Source organism: Neltuma alba, unplaced genomic scaffold (genome assembly GCF_004799145.2).
Source record: "Neltuma alba isolate B1F8T4 unplaced genomic scaffold, ASM479914v2 tig00013478_pilon, whole genome shotgun sequence".
Lineage (NCBI taxonomy): Eukaryota > Viridiplantae > Streptophyta > Magnoliopsida > Fabales > Fabaceae > Neltuma > Neltuma alba.
In genome coordinates, this window is record NW_021637711.1 from 42307 (window position 1) to 61589 (window position 19283).

At 33.6% G+C, this 19283-nt stretch overlaps 2 protein-coding genes across 7 annotated transcripts; both read left to right on the plus strand.

The window, feature by feature from the left end:
- Window positions 1–3650: 3650 nt before the first annotated feature.
- On the plus strand, window positions 3651–12288 carry LOC114737665 (sucrose nonfermenting 4-like protein). Of its 6 annotated transcripts, XM_028925617.1 has the most exons (15): window positions 3651–3688; window positions 3791–3853; window positions 4097–4291; window positions 4437–4524; window positions 6874–7050; window positions 7409–7546; window positions 7645–7704; window positions 7967–8056; window positions 8501–8635; window positions 8733–8877; window positions 8948–9121; window positions 9433–9496; window positions 9663–9732; window positions 10885–10999; window positions 11738–12288. In XM_028925617.1, the coding sequence occupies exons 3-15, from the start codon at window positions 4182–4184 to the stop codon at window positions 11827–11829; spliced, it is 1458 nt and encodes a 485-aa protein (XP_028781450.1). In that variant the 5' UTR covers window positions 3651–3688; window positions 3791–3853; window positions 4097–4181; the 3' UTR covers window positions 11830–12288. The 6 variants fall into 6 exon arrangements, with proteins under 6 accessions (XP_028781450.1, XP_028781451.1, XP_028781452.1 ...); XM_028925618.1 differs by lacking the exon at window positions 3791–3853 and having other exon boundaries at window positions 3653–3688; XM_028925619.1 differs by lacking the exon at window positions 3651–3688 and having other exon boundaries at window positions 3715–3853; window positions 7412–7546.
- A 3920-nt stretch (window positions 12289–16208) lies between these two features.
- On the plus strand, window positions 16209–18149 carry LOC114737670 (nucleolar protein 58). The gene is made up of 5 exons (XM_028925627.1): window positions 16209–16351; window positions 16558–16712; window positions 17383–17450; window positions 17549–17647; window positions 17722–18149. Exons 1-5 carry the CDS (start codon window positions 16245–16247, stop codon window positions 17779–17781), a joined length of 489 nt encoding a protein of 162 aa, XP_028781460.1. The 5' UTR covers window positions 16209–16244; the 3' UTR covers window positions 17782–18149.
- The last annotated feature ends 1134 nt before the right edge of the window (window positions 18150–19283 follow it).

Here is a 19283-nt window from a genome sequence, read left to right on the forward strand (position 1 = left end):
TAAAAAAGTACTTATTGTTTATGTTTTTGCCACAAAAAAATGCTTGTTGTTATTCACGTGCTTAAATAACTTTAAAATTTATAATGATAGTAAAATAATAATAAATAAGAATAACATAACTCTATGGCCACGTGACCACATTCAAATAGTTTCTCCCTGTTTTTTTTTTTTGGAGTATGTTTGAGGAAATCTAAAGGAAAAATAACACAATAATGAGACTTAAACTTGAAAATCTCAAAATAGTCATTTGAATAGACAAAATCTTAATTTATGCATAAGTAACCAATTTAAGATTTGTAAATTTACTGAAATAATCATATTACTCTTTACTTTTTTATTGTTTTTAAAAAATCAAATACCCTCACTAGACGACTAGTCGCGTGAGCTATGGTGCTGACGACAGGCCGACAATCGGTTGCCAGAGCTCCGGCGATTAGCAACTATTTTTTAAAAAAATTTTATAATTTTAGTAACACGATTAACAAGTTTTATAACGTTATTAACAAGTTCAATACAGCAGTTAACAACAGCTTTTTTAGGAAATTAAAAAAGTAGTATTTTTACAACTTCAATAATACCGTTAACAAGTTCCGTAACTCTATTAACAAGTTCAGTATAGCATTTAACAATAGGTTTTTTAAGAAATTCAAAAAGTGACATTTTTACAATTTCAGTAATATGATTAACAAGTCATGTAACGACATTAACAACTCTCATAAAGATTGATGTTTTAATATTAACTCCTTATGAAGGCTGTACAACAAAATTTTTCTACTTACTAGGCAGCCATTATGATTATTAGAGTTGTTAATATCGTTACATGACTTGTTAAACATATTATTGAAGTTGTAAAAATACCACTTTTTGAATTTCTCATAAAACCTATTGTTAGTGTTACAAAACTTATTAACCGTATTACTAAAATTATAAAAATTTTCAAAAAAAAAAGTTGCCGGCCATTGGAGCTTCGGCAACCGTTTGCCAACTGGCCGTAGAAGCTTCGGCAACCAGTTGGCCAATAAGGGTATTTGGTTTATTAAAAACAATAAAAAAAGATAAAGGGTAACATGGTCATTTCAACAAACTTGCAAATCTCGAATTGGTCGCTTATACCTAAATTAGGATTTTGCTTATTCAAGTGATCATTTTGGAATTTTTAAGTTTAAGTGTCATTTTTATGTCTTTTTTCCAAATTTAAATAAGAGAAAAATATACTAAAATACTCTAAAGAATGTAAGTGACCAATTAGGGGTAGATGAATTTTAAAATCTTAAATCATACCTCTTATACTATTTTAGAATTTTAAAATATCATGACATGACAGCATTGCTTTTACTCCCAATGACTACTTTCATATAACTATTGTCTAATCTAGTTTTATTATTAATTATTTTTGTTTCCAAAGTTCTAATAATTACTTTTGTATAACTATTAACTACATAAGAGTAGCAAATAAGTAAACAAAAAGTAGTCACTAGATCTCCAAAAACACTTATTGTATTTTTAAAACAAAAGTAATCAATAGCAAAATTAGATTAGTCAATAACTAAATAAAAGTAGTCACTAAATTTTTAAAAATGAAAGTAGTTAATGACAATATTAAAGTAGTCAGTAGCTAAATAAGAGTAGTTATCGAATTTCTAAAAACAAAGTTAATCAATAGCTAAAAAAGAATAGTCAGTACATAAGAAAAAACAGTAACTGGAGTTCTAGCAATTGGTCACTGGTGTTCCGGTGACATGTCGTCAAAGTTTCAATGGTCAGAAACAGGCTAAGGGTGCTGAGGTAGCAATATTTTAAAAGAAAAAAAATAGTGAAGGACATTTGCATAATTTCACAAGATTTGAAAATTCCAAAATAATACAAAGGGTCTAAATTGAGATTTTGAAATTCAACCACATTAATTTATTATTTAATAATTTTTTAAGGTATTTTATTTTCTCTTTCCCTTCAAATAATTAGTCGTGTTGATAGGAAATGAAAAAAAATATTAATTAGAATTTTTAAATACTTAATTTCATCACAAAAAATTTAGAAATATTTTGTTTTAAGTTTGATTTGTGGTGATTAGGAAAATAACCAAAAAAATTTTGTTAAATTTTAAAATACCGAAAGGCCAAAATATGTAAAATCACTAATTAATCAATGGGTTTCAATTGAGATTTCAAAGTTTGGTCAAAAGACTTCCAAAAGAATAGGCCTAAGCCACCTTGGTCGACTTTCCAGTGCCGCCAACGGCCGATTACCAGCTCCACTAATTGGGCATCAAAATTTTGGTAACTACTTTTATAAAAATAATTATACAACTTTTAATTACTTTTGCTATTAGAGTTTCCATAACTATCCTATAACAGTATCAATTATTGTTGTTAAACTATTAACTGCTTTTTACTTCTAGAGTTTTAATAATTATTCTTATTGAGCTATTAACTATCTTAGTTTTAATATTAGGAAAAAAACACTAAAATATCCTCAAAAATACTAAATCATAAATGAGGGTATTTGAATTTTAAAATCCCAATTCAAACCCCAGGTATTTTTTTAGAATTTTTAAATCTTGTAAAATTACAGAAATGTCCTTTATTATTTTTTTAAAATACTGCCGCCTCAGCAATTCCGCCCACCAGAGCTCTAACGCTAACAACCTTGCTGACGACCAACCATCGGAGCTCTGGTGACCTGTCACAAGAGCTCCAGTGACTTTTTTTTTTTTTTTATATATTGACTTCTCTTTTTTAGCTATTAACTACGTTTATTTTTAAACTCTGATGACATGTGATTGGAACTCTGATGACTGGTTACCGGAGATCCGATAACTACTCTTTCTTATGTACTAACTACTCTTTTTTAGCTATTGACTCTATTTACTTTTAAACTTTGATGACTACTCTTATTAAGCTACTAACTACTCTAGTAATGCGATTTACTATTCTTGCGTAGTCAATAGCTATATAAAAGTAGTCACCGAAACTTTGAAAACAAAAATAGTCAATAATTAAAATAGAGTAGTCAATAACTATGTAGAAGTAATTATCGACAGTAATGACAAAGTTGTCATTTTACAAGATTTGAAAATTTCAAAATGGTACCTCGGGCCTGAATTGGGATTTTGAAATTCACCGACTCTAATTTGTCATTTAGTAATTTTGAGAGTATTTTACTGTCTTTTTTCATTTAATATTAGTTACTTTTGTTTCAAAAATTCAAAAAATATATTAAGAGTTGCAAGAGATCTCATAACTATTCTTATTTAACTATTTACAATTCTAATAGCTGAACTTTAATCTTCTTTTAGTAAGGTGATTTAGGGGGTGTTTGGATGCCCTTAAAATCACTTTTCAGAAGCACTTTTCTGCAAATCGAGGCAATCTCTTCTACATATTTGCTTCGTATACTGTAAAAACACTTCTGAAACCATGGTTTTGATTTTATCCAAACACCCCTTTAATCCTTGATTCTGGGCAAAATTGAACCCAAAATCAGGGGTAAAATTGTATTTGTAAAATAAGATTAGAATTAAAATTAAATATTTACCCTTAATAAAAAGGTTCGGTTTTTTTCCAGCCAACATAAAAAGGTTCAGTTTTGCTAATTCTTGCTAGCTTTACTACCGGTCATCCCTTTTTCTCTCTATCAGTGTAAATCAGGAATCAGGATGGGGAAATAGCATTAGCACCTTTCCTTACGGGTCCCCATTTGCCCCTATATTTTATTATTATATCGTCCGTATTTTATTTTTCCCGCAGTTCACAGTATCGTTGCTCACCTCCATTTTTTAATGGTTCCATAGGGTTTCGATCATGTTTTAGTGAGAGTTTCTCCGCTGGGTTTTGACAGATATTTCGTCGATTTGGTAGGTTTTTTCGTTCAGGTTTAGGGTTTTGTGTACTAATGACATGTGGGTTGCATGCAAAATGACGGTTATCTGGTTGATGTGTTTGATTTGGGGAGAGCAACGACCATAATTTGTTTTGGAAAATAAAGCTTGAATTTTTGGTGTTTTTTAAAATATATTTTGATGATTTGATGTTGATTCGTTTTTTGGCTTCATGTTACCTTGAAATAGTGCGACATTCATAATCCGTGAATTTAACAGGCTAACATGCTATGATGAAGTCTGGTTCTTGGATGTTATACATAGAGCAACGTTCGTGACTGGAGTGCACCCATACAGTTCGAGAATGAATCTTTCAAAGAACGCAGGTAGTGTTGCCGGGACACTGCCAATTCCTATGCGGTTCGTGTGGCCATATGGTGGAAGAGAAGTGTATCTATGCGGTTCATTCACACGGTGCGTCTATAATTAATTACTACTAAATTCATTCTCTGCTCATCTTCTTCTTATTTGGCTGTATTTTAGCCTAATTTAAGGGTTTTCGTGGGATTCATGTTAGTTTGCTTATTTCGTTTTCTTACATTCAATTTTCGTTGCAAAGGTGGTCTGAGTTTCTACGTATGTCGCCAGTTGAGGGTTGCCCGACTGTATTTCAAGTCATTCATAGCTTGGCCCCTGGTTATCATCAGGTCAGTCATTCTGGAAGTAAATATTCATCAGCGTAAGCTTCCATATGAGGTTGGGGAAAAATCTCCCTTGAATTCAATGTATTTGTGAATTAAGTGATTTTATTCTTGGATTTGAATTTTCACTTCAAAATAATTACAAAACATGTTGTGGTCTCGTTTCACCTGTTCATCCCCTTTTTTACCTGTTCATCTGTTGTTGATGGAAAGGCGAGGTGGTACTCTGCTTGGCATGCCTCTATGGCACCTCTACTGTGAGTCCGAACAGCGCCATTTAGTTTTGTTCCATCCTGGCTTTTCAGTCGCAGACTTCATCCTGCTCATCCATTTTTCTTCTCCAGACTCTGTCACTCATTGGATTGCGTGGGAAAGATCTGTTCTTCTTGTTAGTTGAAGATGGGAAAGGCCACAACCACATTCTCTTCTCTAAAGCCCCCTTTTACTGCCCGAAGATTGTGCACATCTTCAGATGCAATTCATATAACAGCAATTGCTCTATTAACATAAAAATATAGAAATATCCAACAAAATTAGAGTTCTCAGTCTAATATAAATTTGAGGGTGAGATAGTGCTTGAATAAGGAATGGATGTTTATCTGAAATGGATATATGTGTCTCATGTTGTTTGAGATGGAGAAAAATGTGGCCACATGAGTAGAAGCATGCACAAAAGAACCCTTTCAAGCTGAGCAATCCAAAATTTCTCCCCATCCATTTAAGCATATCACGCAACCCCCATCTCTTAAAACTAACAATAGGGGGATTTGGAATATGAAATTTAAGTGAGTTAATAATTTAAGATGAAAAAATATTTGCTACTGTTAGATATCTGCTTAGATTGGGTTTGGTGTATTTGATACTGTCAGAAACATGCCTGAGGAGTCGCAGCTAACTTCACAAATTTTTCCTGTGAAACCATTGAAGAAGCAGATTCTGGAGTCTGCATGAGGAGGAGGAAAGGTTTGAAAGAAATGGACAGTCGGGATGAAGTCTGTGGTTGAATGGCCAGGATGGATCAACACGTAATTGAATGGTGCAGTTTGGACTCCCAGCAGAGGCACTGCAGTCTGCAGGACATGCATGGAGAGAAACAGATCATGATGTGAAGAACACGTTTTTCTTGAACTAGCATGTCAAAGTACAGCAAATAAGTAGCTTATATGTTGGTGTGTAGTGCTTTTATTTATTTACGCTACTTGGTTTGGAAGATTTTCCTTCTGATGTATATTGTATTCCTTGTATGATTTCTTTTGATGATTTGCTTTCTAATAAAAATTGTATAATCATTTCCGAAAGAGAAGAGGAAAGATGACGTTTCACTTTCAATGGCAAGGACAATGCAAGGCTGTAAGCGAATGGATTCTAGGAAGAAAAGGATAAACGAAGCTTGAAGCCAAGAGTAGGGAGCTCTAGGCTTCAAACTAGTAGTTATTTTAGTATCTGGTAATTCATGGCTTATGTTAGATTATTATAAGACTATTCATGGACTTTGATATTAAATGAACGTGATTTAGGAGAATATTGAGCATGACCAGATCTGGAATGTGGGATCTCAATTAATTCCTTCATCAGGATCCTAATTCTGTGCAATGGTTAACCGGGAATCTCTCGTAGAAGTTAGGCATTTATTGCCCATAATGATAATTATTGCCCATAATAATAACACATTATCTGTAATTTTTGTTCTAGTCTTTCCCTTCTCTGGAGCATTGACATGCTTGTCTCTTTTCAGCTTCTCTTTTGCTATTTATTTCTTGCCTAGTATTCCTTTTCTCGTAACAAAACATTGTCTTCTGTGACTACTGAAAAGTGACACTGTTTTCAGAGTTTGACAACTTAATTTGAGTTAGTTCTTGACATGATATCAAAGACTCGTGTTCAAGAGTTGATCCTTACCAGTCCATTTGCTATTTTAAAAGTTTCAGCACAAGGTGTAATGAGTCTGTGATTTGTCTACACTTCAAGCTCTAAAGGACATTTATTTGAAAGGAGTGTGGTAGAGATTATGAGAAAACTAGAACTATTTATGGTTCACATAACAACTTAAGCTTTTGGGTTGAATTAGTTTTTGACATCTCACACAAGTCAAGATTTCAAAAATAACTTTTAAATACTGATTGATGTTATTTTTCGAGGTTTATGATGCAAGATCGGCTTCTTAATCTCAAGCTTAATAAAAAGTTTTATGAAACTTTTTCAATGATTGTTGTCTAAGCGGCCATGTTTCTACCTAACGTTTGAGCTTGGAAGTATCTGAATATAAACATTCACTAGTGAAATACCAAAAAATGCTTACGAGAAAATATTTGACTCTATTTTTGGTGGTTGATGCATTTAATTATTTGAATGCAGTACAAGTTTTTGGTTGATAGAGAATGGCGACATGACGAGCATCAACCTTATGTATCTGGAGAACATGGGGTGGTTAACACTGTATTTTTGGCTAATCCTAATGAAATGCCTATTTCAACTCCACAAGTAGCTTCTGGTTCTGGCATGGACGTGGATAATGAGGCTATTCGGCGTATGGTAAGAGTGCTGATTTTTTTTAATTAATGAGACTGCTGTGTGAATTGTGTGGCTGAATAATGGATTTTGCTTGTAGTGTAATTTTCACCTAATTGAAAAACAAAAATTTTAATGCCATGATATATTTGGATTCGGAGTTTATTTTGATGCCTATTTAGGGCTGATAAAGTTGGTAAATTAGATTTCCATCGGTCTATTAAGTTTTCCATGTAATTGACCTCACTTAGTGGAACAAGGCTTGTAGCTGGCGTTGTCATTATGTTGCATTTTAGAACCCCATTTTCTGCTCATCCCTGTTCATTTATATCTGAATATCATTTTTCAGTTATTAAATAGGATTTATTGCTGAACTATACAGCAGGTTCAGTTAACGGATGGTACATTGACTGAGGTATTGCCTAGAATCTCAGACACTTATGTACAGACCTCCCGCCAGCGTATTTCTGCTTTCTTGTCGATGCACACAGCTTATGAATTGCTTCCTGAGTCAGGCAAGGTTTGGATGTTTAATAATATTGAGCTTTGAATTTTCTTTATTGTCAAACTATATGTCACAAATTAGTTAATGACTATTTTAATGACACCTGGTCACAGGTTATTGCGGTGGATGTTGATCTGCCAGTGAAACATGCATTTCATATATTACACGAGCAGGTATTTATCTGTTTCCTGCAATAGGAATTTACTTGGAGGGATTTCATATCTAGGTGTTAACATGCCTTTATTGTAAAAGAATTGAGAAAAAAATGTAATTTTGAACCTTCTGGTACTAAACTCGCCTTTCTTGAAGCGTCTTGCTGGGGTAATGAAGAAGTTTCTCCTTATTGCTCCATATGGCCCGTGTTGTAATTTCTAGTATCTCACTTTTTTCTGTTTCTGACATGTATATGCCTGCTTTGAATCGGACCATTTGCAGGGAATACCTATGGCTCCTCTTTGGGACTTCTGCAAGGGGCACTTTGTTGGCGTTCTTAGTCCTTTGGATTTTATTTTAATCTTAAGAGAGGTCTGTGGATTTTAAGATGATTAGCTATTTATGGAGAAATTTTCTGAAATTTTAATGCATTTCATATCTATTGGAAGGAAGAATATTATTATTCCTATTGTTGTGCTTTGGAAGCTGGAAGTTGAAACAAGGATGTCATAACAATGCAAGTGGATAATCCTGAAGGCATGGCCAATTATGTCAGAAAAAGATAAGATAGGGTCATTCGTTAGTTTTATTAATTTATTTAAATTGAGAGGAATGAAAGTGTGTCAGCTAGTTTAGAAGTGTTGATGTTGTGAATTAATGGAAACCATATATTGGTTGCTTTTCATGGAGCCTGTAATAGTCTCTTGTTACAGGGTTGCTTGTGAAATTGAGTCAATTGACTGCCCAACTGCATGCATGGCAATGCCTTTTATGTTTACCAATGCTGTTGAAACCATGTTTTTGCCCTATTCACAGCTTAAGAATCATGGATCCAATTTAACAGAAGAAGAGCTTGAAACGCATACTATATCTTCTTGGAAAGAAGGAAAATTATATCTGAACAGGCAACGCAATGGACATGGAACAGCACTTTCAAGACGTTTTATCCATGTAAGTGTTATTGGTGGCTTTGTAAAGTCATTAAGTCATACTGCTCGCATCCAATAATATGGCGAGCACTAAGAATCCCCATGTACTTGTTTCGCAGGCAGGGCCATTTGATAATTTGAAAGATATTGCCACAAAGATCCTGCAAAATGAGATTTCAACAGTTCCTATCATCCATTCGAAGTCTGAAGATGGTTCATTTCCACAGCTTTTACATCTGGCCTCACTTTCTGGAATACTTAATTGTAAGCTTTGAAGACAGGTTTCTTTGTGCTCTTCTGAAGCTTGCTTGAATCTTACCAAATTAAATTTCAGGCATTTGCAGGTATTTTAGGCATTGCTCTAGTTCTTTGCCTATACTCCAATTACCGATTTGTGCAGTTCCAGTGGGAACGTGGGTGCCCAAAATTGGGGAATCAAATGGGCGACCTTTAGCTATGTTGAGACCTAGTGCTTCTCTCACGTCAGCCCTAAATTTATTAGTTCAAGGTTTGATTGCGTCTCTTGACTTTGAAAATAACATATAAAGAAGAAAGTCTATTGATTCTATTGATTGAAAGAATAGTGAAATCGGTATCATATCAACCTTGTGAGGTATTCGGGTAATGGCAGAGCACACTTTGTTTTACTTTGGGAAGAATGATTTGTGTGTTATTAATTATCAAGAAGAGAAGACGAGTGGTTAGGTTAATTGGGAACAAGGGTAATTCCATATTCTAATCATCAAAAAGAATAAGAAACGTTTACTTGATCATGAAATAGCTATTCTTACACCCACATCTTGTCCTTTACTTTTGCAGCCCAAATAAGTTCTATACCAATAGTGGACGATAATGATTCATTACTAGATATATATTGTCGAAGGTTAGTTGTGCTTTATATCCATAATATCATTCTCCTTGATGCAATGGTTGAACCTTGAAATTGCTTTAGAATCAATCTATAGTTCAGGCATGAATTGTCCTGTCAGTTAATTCTTTTCAGCGGCTTGTGGTGTTTCTCACAGTTGTCCTCCCCCTTATTTTGATAGTGATATAACAGCTTTGGCAAAGGACAGAGCTTATACACACATCAATTTTGATGAAATGACTATCCATCAGGTATGTTTTGTTTCTCATTTTCCCTGAACATGTTCTGCATACTAGAAGTTTATATGGACTATAAAGTTACGAAACAAATGAAAAAAGAGTATTACTATCGTGCCTCTTTTTGACCCTTTTCTGTCTTGTGAGGTTTAGACGCATCGTGTTATTAAGAACAAAATGATTTTTTTTTCTTGGCTATTTGTTGATTATGACTGTTAGAGAGATCTACTGGTTGGTTGACATTCTGATGTCAAACAATGAAGGGAAAGGAGGAGGGGAAAGCAGAAAGGAAAGAGAAATAGAAGAAATTTAGGGAGATGTAGATGGCAAAGTACTGAATTTTCTTTTTCTCCGATAATCAGAAGTTCTAAAGTGAAAGCTGTTGATAGAGCCCTAATGCTAGTTAATCTAAACTACTGTAATTCTAATAGATATGATAAACTTTATCCAAATATATAAAGAAAATCTGAGATGAGACTAGAAATATAAATCTAATACAACTAAGTATATTTAAAAGATGATCTAAATATCTTAATTTAAATATAAGATAAAATCGAAGAATCTTGATAGACATAAAATATCCCTCTTGATGTTCCCTATCACATTCATTAGTTAGTGGAAAATCTTGATAGACATAAAATATCCCTCTTGATACTCCCCATCACATTCATTAGTTAGTAGAAACAAAGAGATTTATGTCTTTCTTCACTTAAGCAGCCAAATTGTAGTAATACCAATGAATGAAGATACTTTTCATCCCCCAATATCCTTGCCCCTTTTTACGTTGTCACCTTCTGAGACAGTGGGGCAAGTTTTCATGCAGTTGAAACATTTTTCAGTAGTTTTCCTTTTTTGTGTTTGTTTTTAAAATATACAATTTAAATGCACTAAGGTCAGGATTTATATGCACCCTCTTCTTGCCACTTGTTTATTATATATTGCTACCAATTGAGGATTTTAATGAGAAAGTGAAAAGAAAGTTGCACATTGAAATGTTATAAATAGTAAAATTAGTGTCAACCTCAGCATGTAGCTTAATGTTGCATGCTATAGCAATTTCAAGTATACTGTCTTTTTTCCTTTTTGTGTTATTCATGCTGAAATTAGATTGGCATTTATTTGGTGATTTTCTTCTTGGTTCTTAGACTCTCTTGCGTGTTTCTCTAGGCTTTGCAGTTGGGCCAGGACTCTTACCATTCATATGATCTTAGGAGTCAGCGATGTCAGATGTGCCTGCGATCCGATTCTCTGCATAAAGTGATGGAACGGTTGGCAAATCCAGGTAGGTTTATTTCCCTGCTCTTTCATGAAATGGGATGCAATGTTACGTTTTTGTTTTGAGACATTGTCTTTCTCTGTTAGCTCAGTTCTTCCATTCATTTGCATCTTGCAATAGGTTTTAAAGAAAAATTTAGCTCCCTAAATAATTTAATGAATGTGGAATATTACCTAATTCCTTGTCTCTAAAACTGTTAGTTTCACTCCCCTGGGCAATTTACAGGACGAACAGCGTTTAATCTGGAGCGTTTATGGACTTTTCTTCTAGCAGTTCTTATCCGTGAAGGGTGTGCATAAAAATATGTAGTAGTTTTTACACATTTGGACTGGAGAATTTCTCGTACAACAACAATAAAACCTTATCCCACTGGATGGAGAATCTATCTCGCAATTGCACTAAAAAAAAAAAAAATTAGTTAACAGGTTTACTATGATATTTGAAAAAAATATAAATTTGAAGTTTTTTGAACAAAGGAAGTGTAAGAATTGGGCCTCTACATTAAGTTGGAATGATAGATTAAATCTGTTCACTTCTTAGCTTAAATCCTGAAACCAGTTTTGCGGAGTCCTTGTTTGGTGGATATGCGGTGATTCTGAAGAAAGAAAAATTATTGATGATGATCAGTGACTTTTTCCATTGTAGGCAGAAGAGCTCTGTCTTCATGTCTCCATATATTCAAGTTACTTCATTTTTAGGATTACTTAGCTGAGAAATATCTGCTGCGTTAACTTTGGATTTCAGGTGTTAGGCGTTTAGTTGTGGTGGAAGCCGGGAGCAAGCGAGTAGAAGGCATTGTTTCACTGAGTGACATTTTCAAATTCTTCCTTGGTTAGCATAGAATGGGAAATGAAGAATTACAATGGATTGTCTAGTGGTTATGACACTTGTGCATATATTCAAGCAGCACCACCTGCTCAGCCATTTTAAAAGATTTCCAATGCCCCTCTTTTTTCTTTTTATTGGTAATTTGATCTCTTCCATTAAAAATATTATTGGATCGGCCTCTTGCTTCATTGCCTTGTTTTAATGATTTTAGGCTAGAGAAAGAGGTCTGTAACTTGAGAGTTAGGCCCCATTTTTATTGATCTGCCCCAGCCCTTGTTGTCGTCATTGTGCTCCCATTACAAAATACAAGAAAAATGGGAGCTTAAGATCTGTCGTCATACCGTACTATGAAGATCGGGGAAGATAATTTATGGGAGGAAGAATATTGCAATTCTTGTGTTTTGTATAGTTTATTTATGATCAGCTTTCGGTCTTTGAAATTGAAGGGGACTCCTTAGCTGGTACAATGTGATGTATTATTTTCTTCTCATTTTCCTCGTTTTAATGTACAACGAGATTTTCCTGGACAAGTGTAAGCTGGTCACAGAATAATTTTTATGCATTTCTGATATGGAACTCGAACAGAGGATTTTAAACTTGATGATATGGTTGGTTTTGTTGTCCTATGATCAAAAGGAGATGCATGTGGCATTTTCCTCTTTTCAATTTTGTAATTAACTATTTTGAGAGTGCCCAATGAGAATGAGAAACAGTTATCAAACATTTGGCAGGGTTATTGTACAAATATAATTTCCAAAGCATGATTGGCTGAGTCTGTGAATATGATTTCACTTTTGGGGAACACTTGGCTGTATTTAGTCCATTAAGTCATGCCATGCTTGAAACTGGAGATTCTACACCTGTATTAACTGTCATTTTCCTTGAAAATATTTGCTAGATTAGTCCATGAGGAGCCCTTTCTTTTGTTTTGTTTTTTTTTTTTTTTGGGTTGGGGGGGAGGGATTGAATGATCAATCTTTTAACTGGTGTTTTGGAGGGGTTGAAGGATCAAATCATGTCCTTTCTATTATACATTTATTTTCTGCATTTTTGCACCACGTTCGTAGTCTATTTTATTAAATATACATCACTAAAACAATATCAATTATTTGTTATCTACCCCCAAGCAATTAATTTTTACTCACTTGCCAAATAACAAATACATCAATACATGTGATGCACTTGCATAAGAAGTTATACTATTTGTCTTAGGGAGAACAACCAATTGGGCATATTTATGTAATACAGTCTCTCTTATTGTTGTTGTTATTATTATTTATTCTCTCTTTCTATCTGTGAGACTTTTTTAAACAAGTTTTTCATGTTTCTTAATAGAATACACATCAAAATTTATAAAGTATTCATTAGTTATTAATATGTTCGTCTCAAACGTGTCTTTCATAGTTATACCCCTATCTACATCTCTGAAAAAATATGCTTAACCTTGGGATGTAAGACAACATTTTTGTGAAGTGTAATATTAAAAGTTATGATGATTTTTGATAAATTAATAACATTAACTAATTTTAATTATTTTTGCTGAATCTGTGATTTAATTATAAAGATCTAATAGATATGTGCTCCCTTCAGCACTAATTATAAAGTTGGGAGAATTTCAGTTAAGGACCACAGTAGACAATTTATATTAATCAAGGACTAAGACTTTCTGAAATTTTACTACAGGACCAAGGGACCAAATTAAAATTAAAGTTTAGAGTGAGATTACAATAATACCCCTTCTTTTTTATTTTATTAAAAAATAAATATTAACTGGAGATACTGTTCCGGCCACCGGCGCTCCGGTGGCCGCTGCCGGGAGTCCAGCCACCGGTGGCAGGAACAGTAACTCTGACCAGCCTCCGGTGGCCGAAATTTTTTTTGTTTAAAACAGGGTGACGAAGGGAGGGTTTGAACCCATGACCCTTTGGCACACCAAAAAGTTTGCAACCACCAAGCCAAGCAACCCATTCAAACATAAAATGCAAATAAAAATAGATATAACAAAACAAATGCAATTGTTTAAGTGTAAGTGAACAAGTAAACTTAGACGATTTACAAGTGGAATTCAGCAATTTACAACAAAAATTAGGCAATCTACAAATAATATAATAGAAGTCATAATCCCAAATGCAAGTGTTTAAATGCAAATAAGCAAGCAAAATTTGAAGATTTACAACAAAAGTTTATGGATTTACAACCCAAATTTAGCAAACACAAGAGAATGCATAACCCAAAATATAAGTGTTTGAATGTAAATGAACAAGTGAAATTTGACGATTTACAAGTGGAATTCAGCAATTTACAACAAAAATTAGGCAATTTATAAATAACATAATCGAAGTCATAACCCCAAATACAAGTGTTTAAGTACAAATGAGCAAGTGAAATTTGAAGATTTACCACAAAAGTTTATGAATTTACAACCCAAATTTAACAAACACAAGAGAATTCACAACTCAAAATATAAGTGTTTGAGTGTAAATGAACAAGTGAAATTCGACGATTTACAAGTGGAATTCAACAATTTACAACAAAAATTAGGCAACCTACAAATAACATAATAAAAGTCATAATCCCAAATGCAAGTGTTTAAGTGCAAATGAGCAAGTGAAATTTGAAGATTTACACAAAAGTTTATGGATTTGCAAGTGAAATTCGACAATTTACAACAAAAATTAGGAAATTTACAAATAACATAATGGAACTCACAATCCTAAATACAAGTGTTGAAGTGTAAATGAGCAAGTGAAATTTGAAGATTTACAACAAAAGTTTATAGATTTGCAAGAGAATTTCACTTGCTCATTTGCACTTAAACACTTGCATTTAAGGTTATGATTTCGATTATGTTATTTGTAAATTGCCTAATTTTTGTTATAAATTACTGAATTCCACTTGTAAATCGTCGAATTTCACTTGTTCACTTACACTCAAACACTTACATTTTGGGTTGTGCATTCTCTTGTGTTTGCCAAATTTGGGTTGTAAATCCATAAACTTTTGTTGTAAATTTTCAAATTTCACTTGCTCATTTGCACTTAAACACTTGCATTTGGGATTATGACTTCTATTATGTTATTTGTATATTACCTAATTTTTGTTGTAAATTGCTGGATTCCACTTGTAAATCATCGAATTTCACTTGTTCACTTACACTCCAACACTTACATTTTGGGTTGTGTATTCTCTTGTGTTTGCCAAATTTGGGTTGTAAATCCATAAACTTTTGTTATAAATCTTCAAATTTCACTTGCTCATTTGCACTTAAACACTTACATTTGGGATTATGACTTCTATTATGTTATTTGTAGATTACTTAATTTTTGTTGTAAATTACTGAATTCCACTTGTAAATCGTCAAATTTTACTTGTTCACTTACACTCAAACACTTACATTTTGGGTTATGCATTCTCTTGTGTTTGCCAAATTTGGTTGTAAATTGCTGAATTCCACTTGTAAATCGTCTAATTTTACCTGTTCACTTACACTCAAACAGTTGCGTTTGTTTTGTTATATGTATTTTTATTTGCATCTTATGTTTGAATGGATTGCTTGGCTTGGTGGTTGCAAACCTTTTGGTGTGCCAAGGGGTCATGGGTTCAAACCCTCCCTTGGCTAATTTGTTTTAAACAAAAAAAATTTCGGGCCACCGGAGGCCAGCCGGAGCTACTGTTCCAACCACTGGTGGCCGAACTCCCGGCAGCGGCCACCTAAGCGCCAGTGGCAGGACCTCTGACCTCCGGTGGCTGGAACAGTATCTTCGGTTAATATTTATTTTTTAATAAAATAAAAAGGGAGGGGTATTATTGTAATCTCACTCTAAATTTTAATTTCAATTTAGTCCCTTGATCCTGCAGTGAAATTTCAGAAAGTTTTGATCCTTGATTGATATAAATTGTCTTCTGCGGTCCTTAATTGAAATTCTCCCTATAAAGTTTTAAAACACTACTTAATCTAAATATAAGATAAAGATGTGGCAGTTGCACTTCTTTTTTTTTTTTAATTAGTGTTACCCCTTTTTTGTATATCCCCAAAAAAAAAATGCTTACCCCTCCTTAATTGCAACAAGTTGTTGTCATGATTAATGATTTTAATTCTTGGACATTATTATCATCATTAAGTTCAAGGAAAAGGAAAAATATTTTTAAAATTTTTTTTTTTTTTTTTTACAAATTTAAAGCTATCAACGGCTATTTTCTTACCGGGAGAAGTATTTATATTTATTTATAAAATTGGCAGTATGGAGTCATTGGATTACTTCAATGGTGGAGATATGAGCAAATAAGATCTGCTCGCCCCACAGGATCATTGCCCTGAAACGGTGCCGTATAAGGTCTCACTCGGATTTAATTTTACTCATTTGCCCAAACGAGCCGGAACTGCTCTGGTCGGATTGTTGAGGGCGGCCGGGAGAGCCAGAGAATGGTCAAAGAGATCGAAACTCTAAGCGAAGATGAAAGACGCGCGCTTAGAGGCAGTAAATTCGCTCCTCTTCCTTCTCTATCTCGCACTTCCAGTTCTCAGCCCAGGTTTTTTCATCTTCCTCTTCTACCCTCTCCCTTTTTTCCCTTCAGAATTATGCTGACATTAACTGTTGATCGAGTTTTGTTGTTTAAAAGGGGAAAAAATCTGTTGTTCGGATTCGTCGTTTATTGATTCCCTTTTCTCTGGCACCTTGAGATTTTGTTGTTCTGATATTGACTTTTTTTGGCCGAATTCTAATATGCCCATGAAGATTGGCTCATCCTGGTGGACCGGTGACCACAAACAAAGCGGCGGCATTAGCAAAGTTTCTTGAGAGAAAACTGAAGGAGCCTGATGGTTTGGCGTCTATTAACCCTGATCTTCTTGAAGTCGCTGTCAATGATGCCAAACAGACTGTTTTTGCTAGTAAGCCTTCGACTTTCGTTTTCTTTCCCCGTTTCCTTAGAAGGCTCGTTGTGTGCGCGTTTGGTATTAGTAGTCATCCAAGATATGTGCAAAAGTTGTGAATATGAAGATATTTAATGGAATGCAATTTGCTTGAGTGGCATATACTGATGGGGATTAGGAACATAAGATTACTATTAATGATAGTATATAAAGGTTGGTTATTGTGATTGTACATATTATATGAATGATAAATAAGAAGCAAATGTGCAATATCTGATTATCATATATCTTGCTCAGCTTGCCATAAACTGTTTTCTGTATCCATGTCCTGTTTTAAGAAATTCATTCACTTCGATCGATGGTCGTGAAGACATGATTTCTGTTGATCTTGGCCTGTTTTTTTCTTTGGTAGTGGTGGATAAATGAACCTCAATTTCTGAATCATTTCGAAAATTGTAAGATGCTTAGGGATAATATTGGGGAAATAAAAAAATTTCATGTTCGACACGTCATAACCAACTTCAATATCAATGAATATTAGATAGGACTCGTATCAGATTACTATAAGTAAATTTTTATATACTTGAGAATTTCGATTGCCCATTTGCAAAACATGACTTTTGGGTCTAATGATTAATTTTGTGCAATAGTCACCAACAGTTTTTTTTCCCCCCCTGGTTTTTAACAGCAAGCAGTACTTCGAATCCAGAAAGAAGTGTCCGGCACGTAGACTCCTTTGGTGACACTGACACTGAGGTGGGGTGCTTGATTACAAATTACTTCTAATGGTAGCTGAATATTTGTTCAGCCATCTGCTCTCATCACTTTCTCTAATTTGTTGCTGATCTTGGCAGGATTCTGAAGGTGAGAAGAATGAACTTTCTCAAGTGAAGGAATGTAAGAAGAGAAAGAACAAGAAGAAAAAAGACAAAAAGAAAAACAAAAAGCGGAAGGTCTTTGCTGGATATGCTTTGTTATTTGCATGTCACTCCTTACATAGTAACTAACTCGATTTGTTTTGCTGCAGAAAGTTGAGGATCCTGGACTCGCTGTCGTCAAAAAGCATAAAAAGAAGTTCAAGTTCTGATTTATTCTGGTTGACAGCCGCGGATGTTGAATCTACATCCTCTTTCATGGTTTGGACATCAGACATGGTTGCCTTGTAATTTGAGGTTTATACCATGTTTCTTGCGGGTTTTCAAATGGAGGATTGAGGTCAGTGGACTTTTGCCATGAGTTCCTCACTTGGGCAGCTGAATTACAAGCAACGCACGGAGTCAGAGGTACAGCTTTGGCACATTAACCTCCCAGATGATTTGCAAGATAAGATTATGAACTGTTTATTAGTCAGATTCTTTCAGGGGTTGGTGGTGTTGGCAATGTTATGGTAACTGTTCACAAATTATTAACTCATGATGGTCCAAGTTGCGGGGGAGGATGCTATGTCTCAGAAACGATATACTCCTCCGGTCCTAATTATAAGACCCAATTGACTTATTTGAGGAGATTAAGGAAGTAAGTTAAGTTGGTTATTTATAATAAATAAGTGTTGTCATTCCTAAAATATCCTTGCTAATTAAGTATATTGGCTAAAACTATCATTATTAGAAGGATTATCTTGGAAAAAAATGCATAAATATAAGTAATAAAATGGATTGGGGTCTTATAATTAGGACCAAATAAAAAGTCAAATGGGGTCTTATAATAAGGACTGGAGGAGTATTTACAATGGAAAGAAATGTGAATGTGATTTTGATTTCAGTCTTAAGACATTCGACATTAGAAACCAATTGCTACGTGAGATATCATATAACTGCTTCAAAATCCGTGAATTCTAATTCTCATGTGAGATGTCTCAACTACTACTCTTCATGTCTTTAATATAAGACATATTTAACTAATTTGATTAGATTAAGAAAGTTAGTTAATTATAAAAAATATGATATGTTTTTTCTAAAACATTATAATTATTTTTCTAAATATCATTCATTCCTCGCTTACTTGATTATAGTTAAGAGAGTATTTATAAGAGTAATTTAGGAAATATTAATAAATATGAAAAAATAAGTCTTATTTTTAAAACTAAAATTAACCTAACAACTAGATTTTATATTAAAAACAGGAAGAGTTTTTTTTCCCCCTGTACTTGTTATAAGATGTTACCTATGATTGGGGGTTAGATTTAGTTTTTCAAATTTATAATCTATTCAGCTAAATATCTCCACTCTTTGCATATATTAAGAGGATTTTTTATCAGAGCCATCATGATTAAAAAAAATTTACAAAAATTAACTTATATTTGTTATAATTAATTTAACTAACTATTTTAATATACTCAAATTAGATAAGTAATTTTTATATTAAAAACTAGAGGTAATATAAATAATTGAATCACATAGATGATAAAAATTGCTTAAATGTTATAAATATGATTAAAAATGCAAATTATTTTCAAAATATCTCATATAAATAATGGTCCGCTTACATGGATAATTAATGGAATTTGACTAATATATATTAATTAACATGAAAAATGATAATACATATTTTAGATAAGTTGTTGGAATTTCTTATAAATAAGAACAAGTG

Coding starts and splice junctions, on each gene's coding strand:
- LOC114737665 (XM_028925617.1), top strand. CDS start 4,182: ATGAATCTTTCAAAGAACGCAGGTAGTGTTGCCGGGACACTGCCAATT. Junction 7,705..7,966: donor TTCATATATTACACGAGCAG/GTATTTATCTGT, acceptor GACCATTTGCAG/GGAATACCTATGGCTCCTCT. Junction 8,636..8,732: donor TTTCAAGACGTTTTATCCAT/GTAAGTGTTATT, acceptor CTTGTTTCGCAG/GCAGGGCCATTTGATAATTT.
- LOC114737670 (XM_028925627.1), top strand. CDS start 16,245: ATGGTCAAAGAGATCGAAACTCTAAGCGAAGATGAAAGACGCGCGCTT. Junction 16,713..17,382: donor CAAACAGACTGTTTTTGCTA/GTAAGCCTTCGA, acceptor GGTTTTTAACAG/CAAGCAGTACTTCGAATCCA. Junction 17,451..17,548: donor TTGGTGACACTGACACTGAG/GTGGGGTGCTTG, acceptor TGATCTTGGCAG/GATTCTGAAGGTGAGAAGAA.